Source organism: Festucalex cinctus, chromosome 3, assembly GCF_051991245.1.
Source record: "Festucalex cinctus isolate MCC-2025b chromosome 3, RoL_Fcin_1.0, whole genome shotgun sequence".
In the NCBI taxonomy this organism is placed as follows: domain Eukaryota; kingdom Metazoa; phylum Chordata; class Actinopteri; order Syngnathiformes; family Syngnathidae; genus Festucalex; species Festucalex cinctus.
Genome location: NC_135413.1, coordinates 26,594,852 through 26,619,872, shown reverse-complemented (window position 1 = coordinate 26,619,872; position 25,021 = coordinate 26,594,852). Strand labels below are relative to the sequence as shown.

The 25,021-nt window shown below is 39.6% G+C and overlaps 1 protein-coding gene across 1 annotated transcript in view; it reads left to right on the top strand.

The window, feature by feature from the left end:
- Positions 1-2,216: 2,216 nt before the first annotated feature.
- LOC144016275 (copine-8-like) overlaps positions 2,217-25,021 on the top strand; it is a 49,224-nt gene continuing 26,419 nt past the window's right edge. Inside the window, exons 1-9 of the mRNA XM_077517174.1 lie at positions 2,217-2,548; positions 10,505-10,545; positions 13,817-13,863; positions 15,078-15,181; positions 17,728-17,767; positions 21,067-21,143; positions 21,922-21,985; positions 23,044-23,147; positions 24,559-24,663. Coding sequence (XP_077373300.1) covers positions 2,472-2,548; positions 10,505-10,545; positions 13,817-13,863; positions 15,078-15,181; positions 17,728-17,767; positions 21,067-21,143; positions 21,922-21,985; positions 23,044-23,147; positions 24,559-24,663 — 659 coding nt within the window. The 5' untranslated portion in view covers positions 2,217-2,471. The remainder of the gene's footprint in view (positions 2,549-10,504; positions 10,546-13,816; positions 13,864-15,077; positions 15,182-17,727; positions 17,768-21,066; positions 21,144-21,921; positions 21,986-23,043; positions 23,148-24,558; positions 24,664-25,021) is intronic.

Below are 25,021 nucleotides of genomic sequence, written 5' to 3'. Positions count from 1 at the left end.
GCTCGTATCGCGACAGGATCTTGTTTACGTGTCAACCACGAGAGGCAGCATTTAAATGTGAGATTTTTCACGCTCTTCACCTGTCGGCTGCATACTTGCCAACTCGGCAGATATTTACATTATGTATTTAGAGCATTTTTTGGGGTGGGGGGTGAGGTCGCCTTTGTAATAGCAAGGTAGGCCGAAGGTGGATCTCATTATATTAGTCATTATGACCTTGTGAGATGCTGGAAAAAAAAATTCAAAATGTCTGAAAAACACTTGCTCAGTATATCATTCCTAGGTGTGAACATTTCTACTTGACCAGCGCAAACAGATGTCCAGTGTTTGTCTCTCAGCTTCACGTGCTCGCTAATTAGCTTTGTTTTGCATCTAGTATCATGGAGGGCTAGCTTCACCGCCATCTTTGTTTTGGTCAAACTCGCAGCGATGACCCAAAGTGAGTAGCTATCGCCACTTGTGTTGAGGTGATATTGCCATACGGCTGGAAAAGGACTTAGTTGAGACAGGTTAGCATTTATGCTAACAGTTGCTAGCATGTCTTGTCGCCAGCCTGCCATTTTGCTCCAAGCGTGTCCAAGGTGGTCCCCAATGGTGAACCATCTGCTGAGTCACAGCTGGCCTGGACCACCTTCACGTGACTTTGACACTACTTTTTTTCTTCTTCTTCTTCTTTGACTTCTTTGTGGTGACATTTTATTCCAATAGAAGATACACAGGTATGTGATGTCATATGCATCCAAAGCTTAGTTTTGACTTTGACCAGACGTCGCCTTTTTGCTCGAGACAGTCACATTTTTGAGCCTTGGGTTCTGCTTCCCGTCGGATTTCGCCAACCTCATTTTGTCCCGATATTACGCAGATCCCGTCCCGGCATCTTGTTTTTGTGCGTGTATGTCAATCACACAGTTGCCATACGATGAACCAATTAAAAGGGAATTTAACTGTTAAATGTCTTCCTATATGTTTCCAAATTAAACTTTTTGAGTTTGTATCATCTAATCTGTAGTAGGCGTTGACCGGAACTAGAACTACTTCCTACTTTCCAGCTTCCAATGGGGCATATGCCACGGAGGAGGCGGGACTTCCGGGTTTCACACATCAATTTTGTTTCCGGTTCCTGTTTGGGTCACGTCCCAGTACTCGTGCTTCCGCATTTGTGCCCCTCGGTTTGCATGTTCCTGTCGACAGGTGTGAGTGTGTGTGTGTGTGTGTGTGTGTGTCTCTCTCTCTCTCTCGCTCTCTCTCTCGCTCTCTCTCACTCTCTCTCGCTCTCTCTCACTCTCTCTCTCTCTCTCTCTCTCTCTCGCTCTCTCTCTCTCTCGCTCTCTCTCTCTCTCTCTCTCTCTCTCTCGCTCTCTCTCGCTCGCTCTCTCGCTCTCTCGCTCTCTCTCTCTCTCTCTCGCTCTCTCTCTCGCTCTCCTCTTTCTCTCTCTCTCTTGTTCTCTCTCTCTCGCTCTCTCTTTCTCTCTCTCTCTTGTTCTCTCTCTCTCGCTCTCTCTTTCTCTCTCTCTCTCTCTCTCTCTCTCTCTCTCTTCTTTGTCTCGCTTTCTCTCTCTCTCTCTCTCTCGCTCTCTCTTTCTCTCTCTCTCTCGTTCTCTCTCTCTCTCTCTCTCTCTCTCTCTCTCTCTCTCTCTCTCTCTCTCTCTCTCTCTCTCTCCCCCCCTACTGTTGTCATTCTTGCAGTCTCCTCTCTCATTCCCTGTACTTTCTCTACCTCTCACCTGTTTCAATCCTTCTCCCTCCGCCTTCCCTCTCCTTTCCCTATTCCATCACTCAGTTCTTGTCTTCTCTCCTCTTTATCTTCTCTGTTCCGGTCCTCTCTCACGCACAATTACTCCCTCATGTTCCCCCAATCACTCGCTCTGTCTTTCTCTTAATTTCTCTCCATCTCCCCTCTTTTTTTCTCGCTCTCTGCAAATCTCTCTTTCTCCCCCTTCTCCCTCTTCTCCTCACTCCGCTCTCCGTATCGCCCCTCTCTCATTCTCACTGAGTGCTATAGTACAGGTATGAATGTCATTATTACACGCAGCTGCTTTAATCCACAGCCAATTGAAACTCTCTCGTTCTCTCTCTCGCTCTCTCGCTCTCTCTCTCTCTCTCTCTCTCTCTCTCTCTCTCTCTCTCTCTCTCTCTCTCTCTCTCTCTCTCTCTCTCTCTCTCTCTCTCTCTCTCTCTCTCTCTCTCTCTCTCTCTCTCTCTCTCTCTCTCTCTCTCTCATATGTTGTCACACACTCCCGGCTTTTTCCCGCGCTCGGAAGCATCCACACGTCGGCGCTCGGGCGGGAGCAGCGGACGGAGGAGCCGCCTCCTTCCTCCTCAGTTCCCACCACTTCCACTGGCACCAACTCCCTTCTCCTTCACGACACGACCACCGCGCTCATCATCATCATCATCATCATCATCATCCTCCTCCAGCTCTTCTCCGTCCCTCTCATGCCCGCCACTGAGGCTTTCCAGCAGCTTGGAGCATGGCGTGCATCGGGGACGCGGACCCCTTCACCGCAGCCATCCCCGCCACCAAAGTTGAACTCACCGTGTCGTGCAGGTAGGGAATATGCGTCCTTGATGTGTGTGATGCCGAATTTTGGCGTAGCTGTCGCGTGTTTGTGTGTGAGCCGGCACGTGCGGAGATGTTTGACACATTTGGTGCCCAGATTGTGTTTCATTATTACTATGAGACGTGCCGTGCTGATTTGACATACTCGTTTAATTCGTTCCGTGACCAAGCTTGCAAATCAAGTTCCCCCATTAAAATGTGTTGAATGCCGTTAGACTGCTGCGTCCCTACCCACAAAATATTTTTGTCACACCTATTTAATTAAAAAATAGTACTGTATTGTGTGAAGGGGTGTGGCAAATTGAGTCAGGTTGGCTGGTTAGTATGTGTGTGAGCGTCTGGGCGTGAGTAGTGGCCTATAGCAGCTCCTTGCAAGTACAGTATTGTCATTTTGTATTTTGTTTGTTCCGTTTAATAAACAGCTGTAAGGTCATCAGTAGCTCTCGCACCTTACCGTCATGCAGTAGCTTTGCGACACCCAAACAATCGACCAGGTGAAGGCTCGTCATGCGGAAAATTAAATTGGGGACTCATATGGGAAGCCCGTACCTGCATGAATGTATTAAAGGTGGATTTGTTTGTGTCGGCTCTGATGAGACGCATCCAAACATCAAATGCAACATGTCCTCCCCTATAGTTTGATATTGTATGTGATGTCCTATATTGCGTTATTGTTGTGTTAGTAATTAGCTGTGTACAGCAATGTGTGATACTGAGAGCTGTTTCTAATATTTTGACCGTGTTGTGTAGCTCAACCAAACTCACAAAAATATTAAAGACAGCTCTCAGCATGATTCAAGCAAAAGTCTGCTTTGCCGTATTAAAGGCAGAATTCTGAAGTTTTTTTTGTTTTGTTTTTTTCTATTGGATCTGATGTGATGGTGTACCTAATGAAGTGTCCAACCGCAAACCCTGATTGTTTATGAGGATGAATATGTGTTCATTTACCCTAATGCTAATAATAGAGTGGTCGTCCCTTTGTGACAGACTTTGCCCCAGTTTTGTCACGGGGTTCACTTAAGAAAAATAAATGAAAAATAAGATCCTCCTGTGAGGGGGAAAAAAGGGAATAATAATGATCTCCGTTGCTTGCCATTATAGAATTAAAATGAATTAAAAGGTGTTGCAGTATACTGTAAACATGGCCACTAGGGGGAGGAACTATGGTCAAGATAAAAAAAAATAAAATAAAAATATGCTCTCTACTGTCATGTTCTCTTAGTTATGGTTAATTTTAGCATAAAGCACCATAGAAATTGTTGTACTGGTCCAGCCTTGTGTAATTCTCATGAATGATTCATAGGTCGGACAACTGTATTGAAATTTATAACCAACCATTTCACATGAGCTACGCATGACCAAACAATTAGTGACAGTTTTGATGGCTTCCTTGATTAATGCCAGTAGACAAGAGTCGCCTCCAGCGTTTATCTGGATGTCTATCATGAGTATACAGTAGACACATGAAAAAAAAGTCTGCCAATTTGGTTTGGAGCGGCCATTTTGGGGAAATTTTTGGTTATTGCCAGGAGAATTCTTACAATATATTTTGTCTGATTTGCTAACAAATTTGTAGCGCGTATGATTCAAAATTGTGAAGTATTTGAGTTTTTGTTATTGTATGTTTTCATAGGTTCAAGAGGCATATCTACCATAACTAGACCCACAAAAAAAAAGAAAAAAACTCTCAATAAGCCATGCCTGAAAAGACACAGGAAGTCTGCCATTTTGGTTTGAAGCAGGCATTTTATATTCCGAAGTGCACCACAGAACCTTTTCAAAATTTCGGCCCCCAAAGCTAGTTTCACTGAGCAAAATTTGAAATTTGGTGGGCATGTCTATCATAATTAGAACCACAAAAAGACACAGGATGTCTGCCATTGTGGTTTTAAGCGGCCAATTTAGGTTCAGTAAGACACCCAATAACTTAAGTAAAAATTCAGCCACTGAAGCTAATTTGACTTTGCAACATGAAATTTGGCAGTTATATCTGACATAAGTAGACCCACAAAAAGTCTCAAAGGGCCATGCGCGAACAGACACAGGGAGTCTGCCATTTTGGTTTGAAAAAGTCAATTTAGGTTCAATAAGGCAAGCAAAAACCTTTGGGGAAAAAAAATATGTGCTAATGCTATAATTTGGAATAAACATTAAATTTGTCAGGCATATCTACCATAGGTAGACCCACAAAAAAAGTCTTCTCAGACCATGACCAAAAAGACACAGGAAGTTAGCCATTTTGGTTTCAAGCTATAATTTCACTTAGCAACATGAAATTTGTCAGGCATATCTACCATAGGTAGACCCACAAAAAAAGTCTCAACAGACCATGACCAAAAAGACACAGGACGTTAGCCATTTTGGTTTCAAGCAGCCATTTAGATTCATTAAACACACCCGAGAACCTTTGTAAAACTTCAGCCCTTGAAAACAGTTCCATTAGCAGCATGAAATTTGGTTGACATGTCAATCATGAATAGACCCACAAAAAAGTCTCAAGACGCCACACCTGAAAAAACACAGGACGGCTGCCATTTTTTGGTTTGAAGCGGCCATATTTTCCATTAGTGGCCCCCCCCCCCTGCTGACAGAAAGTACATCTCATCCGCCTGCCCCACCTAAAATCCTTCCCACCTTTCTACATGTGCTTTGTTAGGCGGTGTAATTTTCTCACTTTGCTGTGGTGCGTAATGTTTGTAAGATGGTCGCCTTGCCATACAGGCTTCACATTTACTTCAGAGCAGAAGGACTGACAGGCACACACACAAACACACATTTGAGTGACGGCGTGTTGCGAGCAGACGGCATCGAGCGACCCCACAGATGTTGGGAAAGTCACAGCGTCAAAGATCACACGGCCGCCGCCGTCGCCGCCGCCGCCGCCTGTCTCGGGTCCGAGCGCATTGTGGAGTTGGAGCCGCCTGACATTTCGGGCCCGCAGAAGGCGGCGCGGAAGCATTGACGCGTTGAGATGTGGCGCCATCGAAGACTCCCCGCTGACCCGCTGCGAGGCGGGTCGATGTGTCAGCGCCAATGTTTCGCTTTCCTCGCCTAGGTGAAGAAAGAGACACCGTGCGTGCAACAACAGCAACGAAGAAGAACCTTTAAGGGTTTGGGATCAATACGGACCACTGTATTGGCGCTTTTTGGCCAAAAAGACCAACATGGTATTGAGCAATTGTTGTCCATCATGTCTTCCACACAGCATCTGTGCAACAGCACTGCAGAAATATCATTAGAGTCTTTCACACAGAGGAAAGCAGTGGGAAAATGGACTAAAGTCTTAATGACTTTCATAAAGATATCCTGTAAAATTGTCGCTTTTGAGCCAGAACATATTTTTAAAATCATAGTCTGTGGAAAGTTGGGTTTAAAATCTACACTTATCCCCCCCAAAGTAGCTGCATACTGTAGATGACTGTACCTCATTTTGTGTTTCACGCGAAACCCGGCAAAACTGCATGTATAAATTAATTTAAAAAAAATCCTTGGTTTTCCAAGCTGTGTAAAATTAACTTGCGTAACTTTCACACAGATACCTCACAAAATTGCAGCATCAGAGCCATAATCGTTGTTACTGCATTTTGTGTCTTTCATACAGAATCCAGCGAAGCGACATGGAAAAAGGCAGCCACTTTAAAAAGAAAATAACTCACTTTTACAGACTATGTAAAAATGGGTTTAAGACTTAAAGCCTTTCACACAGCGACATTACGAAATTTCACACAGCGACATAACGAAATTTCACACAGCATCCAGCAAAGCCACATGGGAAAAGGTGTTACTAAAACTGCTGCTTTTACAGGCAGGGGGAAAATTAGTCTACACAGACATCTTGCAAAATTTTGACTTCAGAGCATATTAGATGTTTTCTCTTTCACACAAAACCCAGCAAACCATATGAGAAAAAGGGGACAGTGGGGAAAAAGGGGCCTCAAAAATTGAGTTTGACTTTTCACACACATATGGCCAAAGATTGCCTAATTATGAATTGAATTTTCAGACATAACCCAGCAAAGCTAGATATCACCACCATCCGGTCATCAGAAGCAGTGCAAAAGTGACCTGAGCCTCAAGCCTTTTACACAGAGATTCTGCAAAATTGCCCCTTTAGAACATAAAGCCACATGACGAAAAAGGGACAGTAGGGAAAAATGCCTCTAAAATTGGGTTTAAGATTTTTAACATAGGTAAGATTGCTGAATCCCAATCGTAACAGAGGCTACTGCATTTGTAATTTCACACGCAACCCAGCAAATCAAGATATAGCCACCATCTTGCCATCAGAAGCAGTGTAAAAGTATAATGAGACAGGAAGCCTCCTACACAGAGAGCCTACAAAACAGCCACACACTTTTTTTTACACAGAACCCAGCAAAGGCAGTATATTTCCATGACTTTGTTTGTGTTTTCACTGCAACACAGTAAATGGCGTCTGCTGTGATGTATCAAATATTTCATTGTTTTCAACACGATAGGCGAGTACATCTGGACCCGAAATTCAATCTGGGAATGTGTCGGTTGAAGGATATTCTAATTATGTTTTTTGTTTTGTTTTTTAAAACGATGGCTGTGTGTATTGGAAATTAATTGAAATTGGCATTATGCAATGTTTTATACGGTTCATACAGCATAAGCACTCAGGAAAAGGCGGGAAACGCTGACTGTAACAAGCTGGCTGATAGGGTCTTAAAGCCTTTGGACAAAATGGCACCCTTGTGGTCATTCAAGTCAAAATGAGTTAGTTGTTTTCCAGTCTGACCCACTTTCCCGCCGCACTTTTATCCCGCCCGGTGCCGTGTTCGCCGTCATAAAAGATGGAACTCCAAATTAACTTGCGCAGCCTTTGGACCGCCTCCAATTCTTCTTTTTCTTTCTTTCTTTCTTTCTTTCTTTCTTTCTTTCTTTCTTTCTTTCTTTCTTTCTTTCTTTCTTTCTTTCTTTCTTTCTTTCTTTCTTTCTTTGCATTCTTCCCATTTATATTTTTTCTTTTCTTCAATCTTTGTCTCACGCTCCAATTATGCTCCATTGTGATTGACATTATTTTATATTTAGGTGGAATTTGAAGTGTTTGGCGTTTGAGAGGAGTGACAGGTGGTCGCTCCACAATGTTGTGTGCCTCCATGTGTATGTTCTGGGGATGAATGTTACTTTATTAGCTCCACCCACTGTGCCTCGCATCGTCTGTTGTATGGATACGGCGTCTTTCCAGGCAGTAAGCATTCCACTAGATTCTAGCTAGTGGTCGCTCCACAATGTTGTGTGTGCCCATGTTTATGTTCAGGGGAGCCGTGCTACTTATTAGCGCTGCTCAGTCTGCTTCAGATCCTATGTTATATGGAGGTGACGGTTTTTCTGGCAATCAGCATTCCAGTAGATTCAAACGTGATCGCTCCACAATGTTGTGTGTTCGTTTATATGTTACAGTTATCTACACAACTCAAAATTTATGCCAAATTTGTCTTGGATCTCATGTTATGTGGAGAAGGCATCTTCAGAAACAATTAGCATTCTGGTAGAATCTGACCGGTGGTCGCTCCACAATGTTGTGCGTCCATGTTGTATACAGTCGATGCCTCCCCAATCTGCAGTTGAGTTATTTAATACATCGTTATTGTTATGTGTGTATTTGTACTATATAAACAGGTATAATTTCAATTTGGCTCTTTTATTTATTTATTTATTTAAGCATATTAGGTTGGTCTCATCTGGCTTAGCGTCAAAAGCTGCTTTTAAGCGGCGGGCGGCCATATTGCGGCGAAAACGTGATGAGACGCCGGTGGGAGTTCAAATGTAATTCCGGTGTCGGGAGGGAACGCTGCCGTAAATGTTTGATGAGCGCAGGGCCACTCAGCCGGGGCCCCCGTCGTGGGACACCATTTCCCTTTTTCTATTTTTTATTTATTTTTTTTTAAACCCGCATCTCGACCACGATCAAGTACACACATGCACAAACACACGCTCTTATATTGTAATTGCTTGCTGCCTTTTTTTTTCTTGGCTTTTTATCCGACATTTATCTTGTTTGGCAGGTGAAGTTTCCCACTTCTCACTCCCACACACTCGTGAAGCGCTTGGACGCCATCCCGTCGGCTTATTATCATTTATTTAAGGGAGGGAGCTTTGGGGGATAGAGTTTGGAGAGGGGGTGGGGGGTGGGTTGTTGGTACCATCTGGGCCACGCTGGGATCAGCAGAAGCCGAGAGCCTGATCCAGAAACATCACTTGACATCAGCGGCTGCACGGCGCTCGCCGCCTGTCATGTGGGACGGGACAGGACGGGACACGAGCGACGCCGCGCTCGCCCCGCAGCTAGCATGATAGCTTCATCATCCAAACAACCCCGACGCCCCCACCAAACACCCCTTCACAGCCCCATCAGCAACATGGAGCAACTGCTGGCATTGGCACATCACACGCACTCTGTCAACGGGAAATGACACCCTATAGAAATTCTCATTTGGAGTATGCTAATGCTACTTCTTGTTAGCCATAGTACAGCTTCCTCTACTCCTTTCTGTCAGACGTAATTCTACCTTCTGCGTTACTTCCTGTGCTGCTTTTTGTTGGCCATGTTTCTGCAGTACTTCCTATACTTATTCCAAGACGTTAATACATTTTCCTGTGCTACTTCCTGTTGATGTCAATACTACTTCCTGTAGTACTTCCTGTTGGACCAAATAGCATTTCTGTGCTAATTCCTGATTTGTGTAATTGAGCTTCTGTGCTACTTCCTGTGCTTCTTTCCGTCAGATGTAATTCTACTTGCTGTGTTACTTCATGTTGGACGTAATTCAACTTCCTGTTATACATTGTCCGGTATCCTCGTTCCTGTGCTGCTTCTTATCGGACATAAAATAATACTACTTTCTCTACTACTTCTTGATGGCTGTAATACAACTTCTTGTGCTACTTCCTGTCGAACGTTATTCTACCTTCTTGCTACTTCCTGTGCTTCTTTTGGTTGACCATAATTGTACTTTCTCTACCATTTCGAATCCTTCATAATGCACCTTCCTGTGCTACTTCCTGATGGCAATAATACATTTTCATGTGCTAATTCCTGCGTTGCTTCCTGTTGATGACGGTAGGACAACTTCCTGTTGTACTTTTTTATACCTAATTTCATGACTGTGCAACTTCTTGTTTTTGTGATCATTCATGATGTTTGTAATTGTACTTCCTGTGCTACTTCCTATTGGCCGTACTACTTTCTGTAGTACTTCCTTTGAGCGGAACATAACTTCCTGTGCTCGAGCCAGTTCACTATATTGACAAAATTGAGTAGTAGGCCGATATCTTCCTGAGTCATTATTTTTCCGTCTCTACTTCCTATCGGACATAATACTACTTCCTGTGCTACTTATAAAACTCTATTATTTTTAATTGTTATATTGGAACCCCACAATTTTAATTGCATTATACCAGAACCATATTGCTTTTAATTGTGTTATAAGACGACCCTATTAGTTTTCATTGCGGCATGCCAGTACCCCATTTTCCTTAATTGTGTTATATCGGAACCCTTTTGGTTTTGTACGAGACATAACACTGTGGGTCTCCCTCCGAGCTCGTCTTTAATTGATTTCCTCAGTTCCGAGCAGCTGCTCGGTGTCGGGTGCTCCTCATCATCCTCATCTTCATCCTCCTCCTCCCCGTTGGTCCCGAAGAGCCAAGATGGCGGCGTCATGTAAATTTGATGGCGCTCGCCGCTGAGGGAAGGCAAAAAGAGAGAGAAAACAGTCTGCTGCACGCCTGAAATATTTAATAAGCTCCACTTTATGTTGCATTCTGGAGTCTCTTTAATGCTGCTGCCTCAGTGGCAACCAATCAAAGGCCGTCGGTCAGAGAAGAGTCTTTGTTTGTTGGCGTTGGCTGAGGGAGCTTAATTAAGATGCTTTTCAATTAGCGCTAATGTTTGTCTCTTGTTTTCTTGCTTTTTAGAAACCTGCTGGACCGAGACACCTTCTCCAAATCGGATCCCAGTAAGACACGCGCGCCGCAACATACTGTAAACATTAATGCACACAACATTGTGGAGATGTCAGTCAACTGGAACACTAAATGTCTCCATATAACATTAGATCCAAGACAGAGTGCAGACACACGATACAATATTGTGGAGTGAACACTTGTCAGACTACTGGAACACTAACTATTAAAACACTGCCTCCCCAATGTAAGATCCGAGTCAGATTGCTAATTTACATAGCTCTCTGGAGCATAAACATGGACCGGAATGCTTATTGTCATCAAACATGCCTATCTACACTTAATGTAAGATTTGAGGCAGACCGGGCGGAAAAAAATAATAGTAATCTAGCTATGGGGAACATAAACATGGATGCGCACAACGTTGTGGTGCGACCATGTCAGCGTGTACTTAAATGCCATTTAATGCTCGCTTTAATGGTAAATTTACTTTTTTTTTTTTTTTATGTAGCGTTTATCTATATTAAAATACTCCACATAATGTCAGCGCTGACATAAAGTGGATGCTCACAACATTGTGGAGTGACTGTCAAGAGACTACCGTCTAGTGAGCATGAGGAATATCAAAGACAATTTTGAGTCCTCAATGAACATAAATTGTGGACTGCCAGTGCCCTGATATAAACATAAAAGGTCAAGTAGTCATCAAACATACTAATGTAGAAAACAAAGACATTTTCAAGTCTTGAGTGAACCAAATGTACAAATTGTCTTTGATGTTGACGTCAGCCTTACTGAACACTCAAAATTGTGTTTACGTTAAGTTTAATGAAGATCCTAAAATGTCTGATGTTTACAAAAATCCATGCGTAACCCCAAATTTTCTGTTTATTGATCTAGTTTGATATCTGTAATTATAAAATTATATATTGTCACTGCTATGTGAAAAACACTTGTCAGTCCCCCCCCCCCCCATTTTATTTTTTTTATTTTTATTTTTTGTCTGCATTCAGTTTCATCCCAAAAACGTAATTAAAAAAAAAAAAAAAAAATGGACATAAGTGTTTTTCCACATAACGGTTATGTAATTTGTATTATTTAACTCTTTGACTGCCAAAAACGTTTAATAACGATGAGTAAAATCACGATGTATGTTGCCATAAACGTGAAATGACGTCATCTACGTTTTTTGGGGTTTTTTTTGGTCAATGGACGGAGCAACGTCTAAATGCAGCGCTGCCCGGTCAATGGGTTGTGGAATCAAAAACACCAGCTAACTATGGCCAGCAGATGGCAGCGTTGTGTCTCTTTTCAATGGGCTGCTGGTATATGGAATTACAATGAAATGTAATCAGCGAAATGGCACTGTGCAGGCGTTGGATTTTTTTTAATTTTTTTCCCCCTAACGTGTGGCAGTAAAAGAGTTAAGTATAGAATTAATAATGACATCAAATAAAATAAAATAAAGTGGCATCATTCCTATTGGATTTTGGGGTCTTTATCCTTCACCATTGTCGCTTTTTTCTTCCCAGTTTACTGATGTATAAAGCGCACGCACACGTGTTTATATATGAGCGGCAATATGCACAAACAGTGGAATTTCATCCGGCTTTATAAGCTAATATGAATATGGTACGCCAGCGTGTGCCCGAGGCTCTGAATATGTGGCCGTGTGTGTTTGTGTGTGTGTGTGCTGAGGCGCTCTAATGCTGTGTGACTGTGGCCAGTGACTGTCAGCATAGCAGAGACATGGACGCAGCACAAGTGCCTCCTTGTATAAACGTTGGCCCCGGCCAGGATGCTCATCCTTCCTCCTCCGCTCTCGGTTCCACCAAAAAGAGCTTACCTTGACTTGCGCGTTTAATTTGTTCCGTGACCAAACTCGGGGAAAGAAAACGCTCTGATCCTGCCATCTAAGTATCAATTAGCACCACGTCTTTAACATTTGGTCACTCCACAGTGTTGTGTACCTCCATGCTTATGCTCTAGCAATTTATTTATTTATTACATTGAGTCTGCATCCAAACTCGGGAAAGAAAACGCTCCGATCCTCCCATCTAAGTATCAATTAGCCCCACGTCTTAAACATTTGGTCACTCCACAGTGTTGTGTACCTCCATGTTTATCCTCTAGCAATTTATTCATTTCATTGAGTCTGCATCAGATCTTGCTTTATAAAGAAACTGTCCTTAATGACAATTAACATCCCTATTAACTGACTGGCTCAGTTACTCAGAATTCCAGTAGACTGATGAAGTCACTCCACAATGTTGTGCTCATCCATTTTTTATGTTCTAGCAGCTTTTTTCTTCAACCTGGTCTGCCGTACACTGTGTTGAGAAGGTTTTTGTGACGACTCCAGTGAACCCGTGTTTATACAGTCCAGACAAAAGTGGACTTGCAGTTGAACCAAAATAGAGTTAAAGGAGTTCACTGTTTTTGAGTTCAGCCCATTAAAATTGGGAGCAAAAGCAAAGGTGTGCTTATATTATTGTTCAATAGGTAATGAAAGCTGTCATGCTTATCGCTAACTTTTCTCACAGGCTAACAGAAATTAGCATCAATGTTGCGATGATTCAGACAACTTCAACTTTAAGACATATATCATCAAGCAACAATAACATATAAACAGTGTAACACCTAAATGATGTCATCGAACAACATCATAAATGCTTATTGCTAACATTGTGTATAATGTGGGCTAACAAAATTAGCATCAATGTTACGATGACTTGCGTAACTTTAATTTGCGTAGAGCATCAACGCGTACAAGGAATTGCTGGTAAAAAAAAAAAAAAAAACATTCAAGAATGATTGATACTTCTTCTCAAACCTTCTTCACTATGACATCATTTCCTCACACTTGGTGAGACAAGCACATCTCCAGTACAGTCGCGGCGGCGGCGCGAATGCTAATGAAATGTCACTTTAGTGCCGGATGATCGCCTCGCTGTGCTTTTCCACCAGTGCTCCGTCTTCACGGGGGGGGGCGGAGACTCCCCTGAGGGACGTGAGATGCTCGCATGTCAATATTATCGACCGCCCTCACTCAATACGGACATTCCGCCGCACTCTAACCTCGTTTTTTCCTCTCCCACCTACGCAAACAACAACCTTGCTCGGCCCATCCTCTCTCCCTCCCCCCCCCCCAAAACTGACATATCATCACGCTGCAAGGCAAACTTCTAGTGACATTTAATTAGGGAGTTTTCCCGCCTTGACGCCGTCCGGGGGAAAACACGCTCTCAGCTCGTCAGCATGAAGTTGTCACTGTTGAAATGTTGTCTTTCAAGTCTTCTCTCCATCTCGTCCTCCTCTCCGCAGTCTGTGTGCTGTACACTCAGGGGATAGCAAACAGGGAATGGAGAGAGGTGAGTCACAAATGGCATTTTTTTTTTTTTTTTTTTGCTCTAAAATGGTGGCTTGCTGACTGTTTAAGAGACAGCGACAATCGGAACAAGACTGTTGTTTTTGCGCCACAAGAGCGTGAAACGTGTCTTGTGGTGTTTAGTTGTCAACAAATGTTTTATGCATCACACACGGGAAGGCGCACAAATGCCAGCGAGCAGGTTAGCGCGCCTCTTTGATGCTGTCTAATGGGCAAAGTCCGTATCGGTGTAATTGTATCCCAAGTGGGATGCGGTGGCGTTACAGGCGATGGCGTCATGAAAGGTCTTGTTGTGTGGACAGCAGTAAACACAGCAATCACACGCCTTTGAGACTGCATTTTTCAAATCGTGTGACCCCAGGGAACATACTTCGTTTTTTCCCATACTAGAATAAAGTGTAATTGCACATCCACTACCGTAGGGGCAGTGGCCGCTGTCATTGTCGGAGTGTGCGCAGGGAGTATGAACAACGTTAAGCTATTCAGCAAATTTATATTTTTCTTTTTTTGTTTTCTGTTAATAATGATACATGTTGTGCATAGGTGTACTGTATTCATACAAATTTTATAGACATATACTATTTACTGTATCGTCACATCGGAGATTTGGGGTGAAATATTTTCTTCTTCCTAGGCGGGCATAACAGAAAATTATTAAGTAGCACTGGTTTAGAACAGTTATTTGTTCATCAAAAATGGAAATTCTGCGAAATTATAGTTTTATTTTATTTTTTTCATTTTAAAATTTTCTAAATTTTTGTATTATGTATTTAATTTTTAAATGTAAATAGAATTTCAAGTTTGTATTTTTTAGATAAATAAAAATTTAAAAATATTAAAATTTAATTAATGTAAAATTTTACGTATTATTTGCTTAATATTAAAATAGATAAAAAGGTAAAATTGTCATTTTTTAAATTTTTTTAAATTTTGTTTTGAATCCCCAAAATCTAAATGCAAAATACTTTTTAAGGTTTTATTTGTATTATTAGCTTAATGTTCAGATTTAAAAAAAAATAATAATTTAATGATTAAATAATAATAAGTATAAGTGCTCTTGTCTTGACTTCTGTCACAATTAGCATCTTAGCATCCAATTTAGTGTCCTACTGTATTTAGCAACTGTAGCATATATGATGATATATGACGTGTATATGCAATATATTTTTATGTTTTTGTTTTGTTTTGTTTTTACAGTTTGGCAGGACAGAAGTGATCGACAACACACTGAACCCTGACTTTGTGCGCAAGTTCATCTTGGATTATTTCTTTGAGGAGAGGCAGAATCTACGTTTTGACCTGTGAGTTAACAATTGATTTGTGTGCGGGTGTGTGTAGGTCTGCGTGTGTGCGTGCGCGTGTGTTCGTGTGCGTGTGCGTGTTCGCTGCGCTCCATGTATTGGAGCAAAACTAAGCGTGAAATATTCATGCTGTGTGCGGGAGGGAGATGTACGTTATTCCGCCTTTTAAATAAAAGACACATTTTCTTGTCACTTTTTTTTTTTTTTCCCGAGCAGCGTTCTCATTCCGCTCGGTTGCATTCTGGGAGGAAAAATAAGTCGACTTGAAGGCGGTGATGGGAAGTCTGACGTGTCCATCACCAGGAACACATCCTGAGGAGGAGATGGCACACTTCAAGTCATTACCGTCACTAGTTCGATCATGACTGAAGTAAATGAACCAAAGGAAATTAGAAATTGTTTAAAAAAAACAACAACAAAAAACAAAGAAAGAAAATGCTGCACAAACTTTTTTTTAAAATACAGAATTTTAATTTTAACAGTCCTTACAAAAACTATCTGAAAAAAATATTGAAATATTAAAATAAATAAATACAAATGCATACCATTTTGAAAAAAATACAAATTAAAACAATAAAAACCCTACAAATTAAACAAATAAAAAAAAAGATCAATTTTGAAATAATTAACAGTATGAACCTGGAAAGAAACTCAACACACAAACACTTGCACAACCCAGACACCTGTCTGGCAGCTACAGCCTCATTTAATTATAATAAATAAATACATAAATAAATAAAAAGACAACCTAAATTACTTTTTTTTTTTTTTTCAAATTTACATTGCATTTTGTATTATTATTGTTATCTTTTTCTTACTTTTAGTTACCAGTAGTTTTGGTTTCTGGACAAGGGATGGACATCCAATGTAATAACATAAGTAAATAATAATAGTAATAAAAATATTAATACTAGAAGGAATAAGAATAATTGTTTTTACGCAAAAGGAATTGTTATTTTGTATTATTTCTATTTTTTTCTATTTTGTTTTTAGATTTTTTTTTAATTATTGTTTTTATATTTTATATTTTTTTATATATATTTTTATATTTTATATATTTTTATATGTACATATTTTTAGATTTTATATTTTACAATTTTTTTTATAATAAATTTGTACATTTATTTATCTATTTATTTATTTTGTTTTTTTTTTGTTTTTTTTTTAAATGTATCCTTCCCCCAGTATATACTACATCTAAAATATATTCCCAAACACAAGTAGACCATTTTGGTGCTACTAGTAAAATCAGGGCGGCATGGTGAACAAGTAGTTAGCACGCCCGCCTCCCAGTACTGAGGACTCGGGTTCGAGTCCATGCTTCCTGGGTGGAGTTTGCATGTTCTCCCCCGTGCCTGCGTGGGTCTTCTCCGGGTACTCCGGTCTCCTCCCACATTCCAAAGACATGCAAGGCAGGTTAATTGGGTGCTCTGAATTGTCCCTAGGTGTGCTTGTGAGTGTGGATGGTTGTTCGTCTCTGTGTGCCCTGCGATTGGCTGGCAACCAGTCCAGGGTGCACCCCGACTACTTTCATCAATTGCATGACACTTGCCAACTACTGCTACTAGTGCGGCACAATGTTTTTATTAGTAAGGTTTAATTGTGGACTTGTATGCAAAAAATAGCACTGGTAGTGTTAAAAAAACAAAACAAAAAACATCACGAGTAGTTGTTCTATTATTCTGTCTTGGTTGTTTTACTAGTGCACTGCTTGTGTTGAACTAGTGAGGCCAAAGAGCATGCGAGTACATGGACTAAATGCTTAAACACCTTCCGTACGCTAGTGTGTTGTTTTGTGGCCTCTTTTGTGTGCGTACGTGTATGTCTGTAAAAGCCACCAATCTCCCCCAAAAAATAAGAAAGCAGATAGCACAGGAAGCGGAATCCTATGTGGCGCGGTGCCAAGTGATGTCATCCACAAATTTGTGCTCACGAGGCGCCGCGGGATGTGCGCGTGTGCGTGCATGGTCGAATCAACGTACATCCATCATGTTGTTGTTTTCAATGCCTGCCTTCCCTTCACTTGCGCTCGCGCGCCCACGCACACACATACGCACACTTGCCGGCGTGTCTCATTATGAAACGGGATCACATGAATGATTCATGAGGCGTCCAAAGTGACAGAGGCCAACGGAACGCATGAAGCGCACCTGTGCCTTGTGCGCCGCCAGCACGCACTCGCATACACACGAAGCATCTCCATGTTGTTACCTCCTCCAAAGTGCGTTTGTTTTCATCATGTCAACAAAAAATCGACAATTTTGTAAAATGAAGTTAACCACTCTAAAATAGTTATTCGCCCAATAATTTTTTTTTGGTTGCCATCATGTGCAGACAGGACGGCTGCCATTTTGGCTTCAAATGGTTGTTTGGGCCATTTCCAGGTGACATTTTGTCCATTTGCTCCCACATTTAGATCACGTACACCAGACAGATGGCCGGCGCTAAATTGTGAACCGTTTTGAGTTTTTTGGTCTTTGTGTGCGGGCAGCAAAATCTGATTCGAATGGTGTTTCGACTCGACTGTTTCACTCTTCTCTGCTCAGGTACGACTTGGACTGCAAGAGTGACAATCTCTCCAAACATGTGAGTGCCTGTGTCTATTCATCTTTTTTCAATGTCAATTGATTAATGTCTCGTCTTTTAAAAAGTTAAGCTGTTAGATTTTTATCAGACTCAAAAGAAAAGGTCAAAATTTGGCGATATTTTTTTTTTCATGCTTTTCATTCGACTGTAACAATACAGTAACAAATAAATAAATAAATAAATAAATAAAATATATACATTTTGGAGATACATATTGGAGATACAGTACATGCTTGTCATTGACAGTGAGGATAAAAATTTCAAAACATTTACACAGAAACTTGATTTTGATTGGCTTGTGACAATAAAAAAAATAAAAATAAATCGATGTTACATGAAAACATGCAATGATTATAGAATGATGATCGTTTAGAAAAAAACAGGCTTTTTATTGCATGATAATTATTTAAAAAAATGGAGATGCTTGCTTTTTACTGATTGGATTATTTTATAAGGATTATTTTTAGAAATACCAATTTGGAGATTCATGGTTTTTTTTTTTTTTTTTTTTTTGTGAATAGTAATGGCAATTTAAAAAAAAAAAAAGAAAAGAAAAAGACAAGTTCAGAGATGTTTTTTTTTATTTTTATTTTTTATTGAATGTTAAGAATAATGTTAAAAAAATCCATTAAAAAAATGGAGATCTGTGCTTTTTGTTGAGCGGTAACAATTGAACATACCAACCATTTGGACATGCATGGTGTTTTGGTTGCAGTCATTTATTTTAAAATTCCAAATTTTGAGTTGTTTCTTACTTAATGGTTACAATCATTTAATTATTATTTATTTTTCATTGCTTTTTATTGAACGGTCACAATGATATGGGGGGTGGGGGGGGGGGAGCCAAATTGGAGATTTTTCCTTTTACTTTACTTTTTACAAATGGTAATGATCATGTACTAAATAAATAAATGAATACATCTACATTTGGAGGTACATTTTTTCAGTGGTAATATTTGTTTTTTTCAATGTCGAATTTTGAGATACATGCTTTTTACTGAATGATAATTATCTTTAACAAATAAATAAAGTGCCAAATCTGTAGATGCATGCTTTTTATTTGATAGTAACAATAAAATGAAAGGGGAAAAAAAATGTCGATGCATGCTTTTTATTTCACAAGAACAAACTGCAAGCTTTGGAGATACTGTACATGCTTTTATCACCCCTCCAAGCTATTCATTCTTGTCCAAATAGAATCTCCCCTTCCACACCCTAACACCTTCTCCCCTTCATCTTTGTGGCCGAGAGTGCTAACCCCTCAGCCCCTTTTCCCCCATATTTTACCTCCCATAATGCCGCGGTGCTCCATCTGAGCGCACGATGAAGGCTGAGGATGCTTGGATGCATCCTGTCAGCGCTGTGGATGTGTGGGATTGCAGATTGGCCACGTGGACCCATTGTCCATAAACGCGCCACCATCCACTTGCATGCCTATAAATAACACCTTCATCATCATTAAAAAACAAAACAAAACAAAACAAAAACGTTTTTCTCTAAGATCACAAGTACAGTAGCTCAGTTGTTCCGGCCCATATGTTTGTTTACGTACCTTGTGCAGATGGCCACAGGGCACGTGTGCGCTGAAAGAACATGCACTTATGTGGAATTAAGAGCTTCAGTCTCGTTGATTTTGCTAATGAATGCTGAAACGCATTCGCGCAATTTTTTTAATTTTTTTAATTTTTTTTTTAACAATAACACCTACACATGTGGACTGACCAATAGCACATTTTTTAGATATTTTAAATGAAATGAATCTGTCAAAAAAAAAAAAAAAAATCATCATCAAAAAATATTGAGAAACATTCAATCCATGTTTTACATGAAATTGAAAAAAAAAAATCGCAAATATACTAAATCCACTGTGGCAGTATGCAGAATTCAACATGCTTTTTAGTTGGGGAAAAAATAAAGAAAATAAGAAAATAGGAATTTATTTTTAGAAACAAAACTGTCTAAAACCCCCAAAAATCATCAAAAAATATTGAGAAACATTCAATCAAAAAAAAAAAAAAAATCGCAAATATGCTATTCCACTGTGGCAGTATGCAGATGTCAACATGTTTTTTAGTTGGGGAAAAATAAAGAAAATAAGAAAATAAAATGTGAAAATAAGAAAACATTAATTTATTACTAGAAATAAAACTGTCTAAAACCCCCCAAAAATCATCAAAAAAATTGAGAAACACTGAATCCATGTTTTACATGAAATTTATTAAAAAATAAAATAAAAACAAATCGCAAATATGCTAAATCCACTGTGGCAGTATGCAGATGTCAACATGCTTTTTAGTTGGGGAAAAAAATAAAGCAAATAAGAAAATCTGAAAATATGAATTTATTACTCAGTATTTGGATATACGTAAGAGGTGCTTTTAATTGGCTATTGATGCAGACAATGACCTGTTTTCATTGGGCGATGACAACAACTATTTTTAAAATCAGAAAATCTGGAGATAAACACTTTTCATTGGGTAATGACATTAAAAGAGGGAAAATCACAAAATTTGGAGCTACTTTTACTGGGCAAGGATAATAAAAGAACCTCAAAATAATGTGGTACTTGCTTTTCAATGAGGCCATCACATTAAAAAAAAAAAAAAAAGAAGAGCTAATTTGGAGATACTAATTTATCCATTAATATTTTATTTGGTTATTTACTGTATCCAATCATTTTTAAATCACATTTAGAGATTATTATTTTTTTTCTTTTTCTTTCAGCCAGCAATGATAAGAAACCTCCTAAGGTCCGTAGCGAATACGTTGTCGTGCATTTGCAGTCGAATCTGATTTCCAGCGAGCTCCTCTTGGAAAGGTCGCAGCTTTTTGTCATGTTTCTTTAGTCGTCAAGAGGAGAAGGACCTTGCTTGCTGTGTTGCGGCTCTGTTCCGGCCAGCATCTTTGCAGCAGATATGCGCCTGCGGGACGTAAACGCGCCCGCGTGTGTGTGCGTGCGTGTGCGTGTATATCATTGCACAGACTTGTTGTTGTTGTTAAGGCTCCTGAAGCCAATCCTCTTGCGGAGGCCCCCCAGACATGAGCAAGGACACTACTAGTGGGCCTACCTCCTCATGTCAAAACTAGCATGCTGCGTTCAAGCCAGCTGGGAAATTTAAGCGCTCTGACAAGGGGAAAAAAATGTGTAAGAGTGCATAGAAAACAAAAACAATGCTAAAAACATGAACAATGTGAAGGTTTTTAACTGGGCTTCTTTTTAAAAAATATATATTTTTGTGTACATTATGTTGTCAGTAACATTCATCATGTCACATGATTGGATGTTTTTGCCCCTATAGGATTTCCTAGGCCAGGCCTTTTGCACGCTGGGCGAGATTGTGGGCTCGCTGGGAAGCCGTCTGGAGAAAGCTTTGATGTGAGTTGCACAACACGACTATGTACAGTCCCCTCCAAAAGTATTGGAACGGCAAGTCAATTCCTATTTTTTTTTGTTGCAATACGGATGACGATTTGGGTCTCTGATCAAAACATGAATATGAGACAAAAAATTCCAAAATCTAAATGTGTCAAACAACAGATCACGGAAACCGCTTATTTTGAGCCTTGACTTACGACTTTTAATTTGTGACCAAGCTTGTGACTTTCATATCAAATCAATTTTCCTTGTTGAAATTGTTCCAGCCCTCACAACAGAAATCAAAATTGTTTTTATTTTCAATAAAGAATAAGAAAAAATGAAAGCGAATGTGAAGAAATAAGCTCTAATGACCAATGTAGCTGCTCAGTTAGCCTGCTACCGGCTAGCCCGCTAACATCAAATGACTTTATCCCAGTCAGCTATCTGCTAAAAGGACAATGTCAAATTACATTTTACCAGATCGCCAGCTATTATCAACTAGCATTCTATCATCAACTTACGACAGCTAGCAAGTATCTGTACAGAAAGATAGCTATGCTAGCTAGCCAGCAAACATCTGCTAGCACACTAAGATAACGCCAGCTAGCTCTCTCAAATCTACTAGCGTACTTTAATAACGGCATCTGATATGAGCGTATGCCATCAAACATCTACTTGTGAGCCTCCTGATTATCCAGTTTTCCGGAACGTTGCAGAAATGTACAAAGAAAAACGGAGGACTAAAAAGTGCCTTGAGAGCGCTAAAGCTACTTGTCATGATGCGTTTGTTTTGCAGAGGTATTCCTGGGAAGAAATGCGGAACGTTAATCGTGAGAGCTGAGGAGCTGAGCAACTGCCGGGTAAGACACACAAACGTCTTAGAGAGAGTTTGTCACTTGACGCCCTGACACACAAACTTCCTACATGTTTTAAATGCACCACACTAGGAGATTATTAATCATTAGATGTTTCAGTATGCAAATGCCGCATGTCCTAAATGCACCACAGTGTCACGGGATGCACCAACACTTAAATGTCCTACATGTCTCAAAATGCACCCCAGAATGTTTGGCAATAGCCACCCTGACACCCAAACGTTCAACATGACCTAAATGCACCACAATGAGTTTGTATTTAGAAGAGACACTGACACACAAACGTCTTGCGTGTCCTAAATGCCCCACAGCGAGTTTGCCAATTGACACCTCAAGCAAAAATGTCCTACGTGCACCACACCGTGAGGGTTTGTTAGTCAATAGACGCTCCGGCACACAAACGTCCTTCACGTCCTAAATTCAGCGCAGTCTCCGTGTTTGTTTGTCAGCGGACGCTCCCAACGGGGCTAAAATTAGAAGGCGAGTGTCCAAAAGCGGACTTTCTAAAAATAGCGACTCGCTGCTGTTGCTGCTGCTGCTGCTGCCACATATAGCGCAAGAGGAAGAAATGATGATGTCAGCATGTACATTGTTTATTTATTGAGACCGTCTGCTATAGATGCATTCAACGATGATGTTGCATTGAGATCTACAGCAGCTACAGTAATTCACTATGTTCTAGTTGGTTGCTAGTTGCTATGGTAACAAGAGTGAATTTTGGCCTCTCAAGTGTGATTTTTTTTTTTTTCTAACTAATAAACTCTGAAAAAAATCTTTTTTTCCATATTAGAGTACAAAAAAAAAACATGAATAGGCGAGTTTAGATGAAATAAAAAGATGAGAATAGCAAACCATTCAAAACGAATCATGTGATCGCCGCATTATGAATACTGAATGACTCCAAAGCTTTTAGTTAACAATGAAACTAAGTCAAATGGAAAGTCTTCCCGCAGCATCCCATCATACTTTGTCGCCATGGCAGCCGTCACACTGTGTGTGTTTGTGTGTGTGTTTGTTTGCGTGCGTGCCTGCGATGCTGGCAGGAGTCGGTCATGCTGCAGTTCTGCGGCAACAAATTGGACAAGAAGGATTTCTTTGGCAAGTCGGACCCTTTCCTCGTCTTCTACCGCAGTAATGAAGACGGATCGTGAGTTGACAAGCTGCTGCTCGCATCCGCTCTCGTTCCTCTAACTAATGCAAATACACACATGCATATAGACGCTGCTTGTTCACGCTCCAGAAAGCTGCCATGTACACTCGACAAGCATTAAACGTGTTGTTCTTATGTAATCTTCTTTACTGGATTTATAGATTCGTGTGCGATGTGCATCTATAAAGCTGGGGAGAAAAAAAACACACATTAGCCCTTTAGTCAATAATAATAATAATAATAATAATAATAATAATAGTTATTATTATTATTATTATTATTATTATTATTTTATATAAAAATAAAACATTTAAAAATAAATTATAATTAATAATAACATTCTATAAGAATTCTATAATTTAAAAAAACCTAAATATGAAAAATCACAAATTAACAATATAATAATCTTTAATTATTATGTTTTCAATAGTATACAAATACAAAATTACTTTAATGTAATAAATTAAAATTAATAATGACAAAATGATAACAGTAATGACAATAATATCCTCATCAATAATAGGTAATAGTAATGTTAATCATAATAATAATAATAATTATTATTATTATAATAATTATTATTAAAAATAAAATTTAAATAAAAATATAATTAAATTATAATATTAAATTTATAATTAATTATAACGTTCTATAAAAATACTACAATTTAAAACTAAATATGAAAAATCACAAATCAACAATCTAATCTTTAAGTATTACGTTTTCAATAGTTTACAAACGCAAAATGATTTTTAAAACTGTATACAATAAAATAATAATGATAATAATATGACAATAACAGTAATGACAAGAATATCATCATCAATAATAGGTAATAGTCATAATATTAATAACATTAATATCTCAGCAATTGTAGAATATCACATTGTGTATGATTTCAATCATCTAAAATTATGAACTTACGAAAAATGTATAATAAAACTTTTTTTATATTATCATTTGAAGTACTCTAAGTAGTACATTGATTTCAAACACAATAATGATAATGATTATAAAAAAGATTGTATAAGAATAAAAGATAATGCTAAAAGAATTCCACATAAAAAGTAAGCTGTTTTTCCAATATGGCCACCTCTCACCTGACTGTTTGAGTTTCTGTCAGCCAATCAGGAGCCTCTGTCGGCACAGTGCAATATCATGGCGACAAAAATGTAACCGCACTCGAACCCTTTGGTTCCCGGGGTCAAACTGTGGCCATTGTAAAGCTTCCCTAAACGTCAAAAGGAAAGTGCTGACATGCAAGTAGTTCGCCCCGCGGGGAAAGCAGGCTTAGCACTTAACAAATTCTGCTTTTGTCCGGATTTTGGTGTCCACGTAAATGCTCAGTGAAGGGGCTCCGACAACATACGTAGGCTTTAACGTGCGTTTGTCTGTGTGTGTCTGGCAGCTTCACCATTTGCCACAAGACTGAGGTGGTGAAGAACACTCTGGATCCCGTCTGGCAGGCCTTCAAGATTCCCGTCAGGGCGCTCTGTAATGGCGACTACGACAGGTACACCATCACGTTTCATCAATCAGAATAATCATAAGAAGAATGATAATATTCAGTCATAAAAATAATAATGATAATAATAATTCTAATCTACATCAGAAAGAAATTGTAGGTCATTGTGTTAAATTAAATTTTAGATTTGAAAAGTACAGTTATCGGTAAGCCTACTCGGTATTAGGGATGTAACGATAAGCGTGATATCGTGATATTAAAACTGCCACAATATTGTCGTCGTCATGGTAACGATATTTAAATGCAACGCATATGTTAAAAAAAAGTCAGGTTGATTTCCATTTGTGCAGTTCTAGCACCCTCTAGTGGCTAGTTTAATAGTGCAAATTAATTTTCATTAGGGATG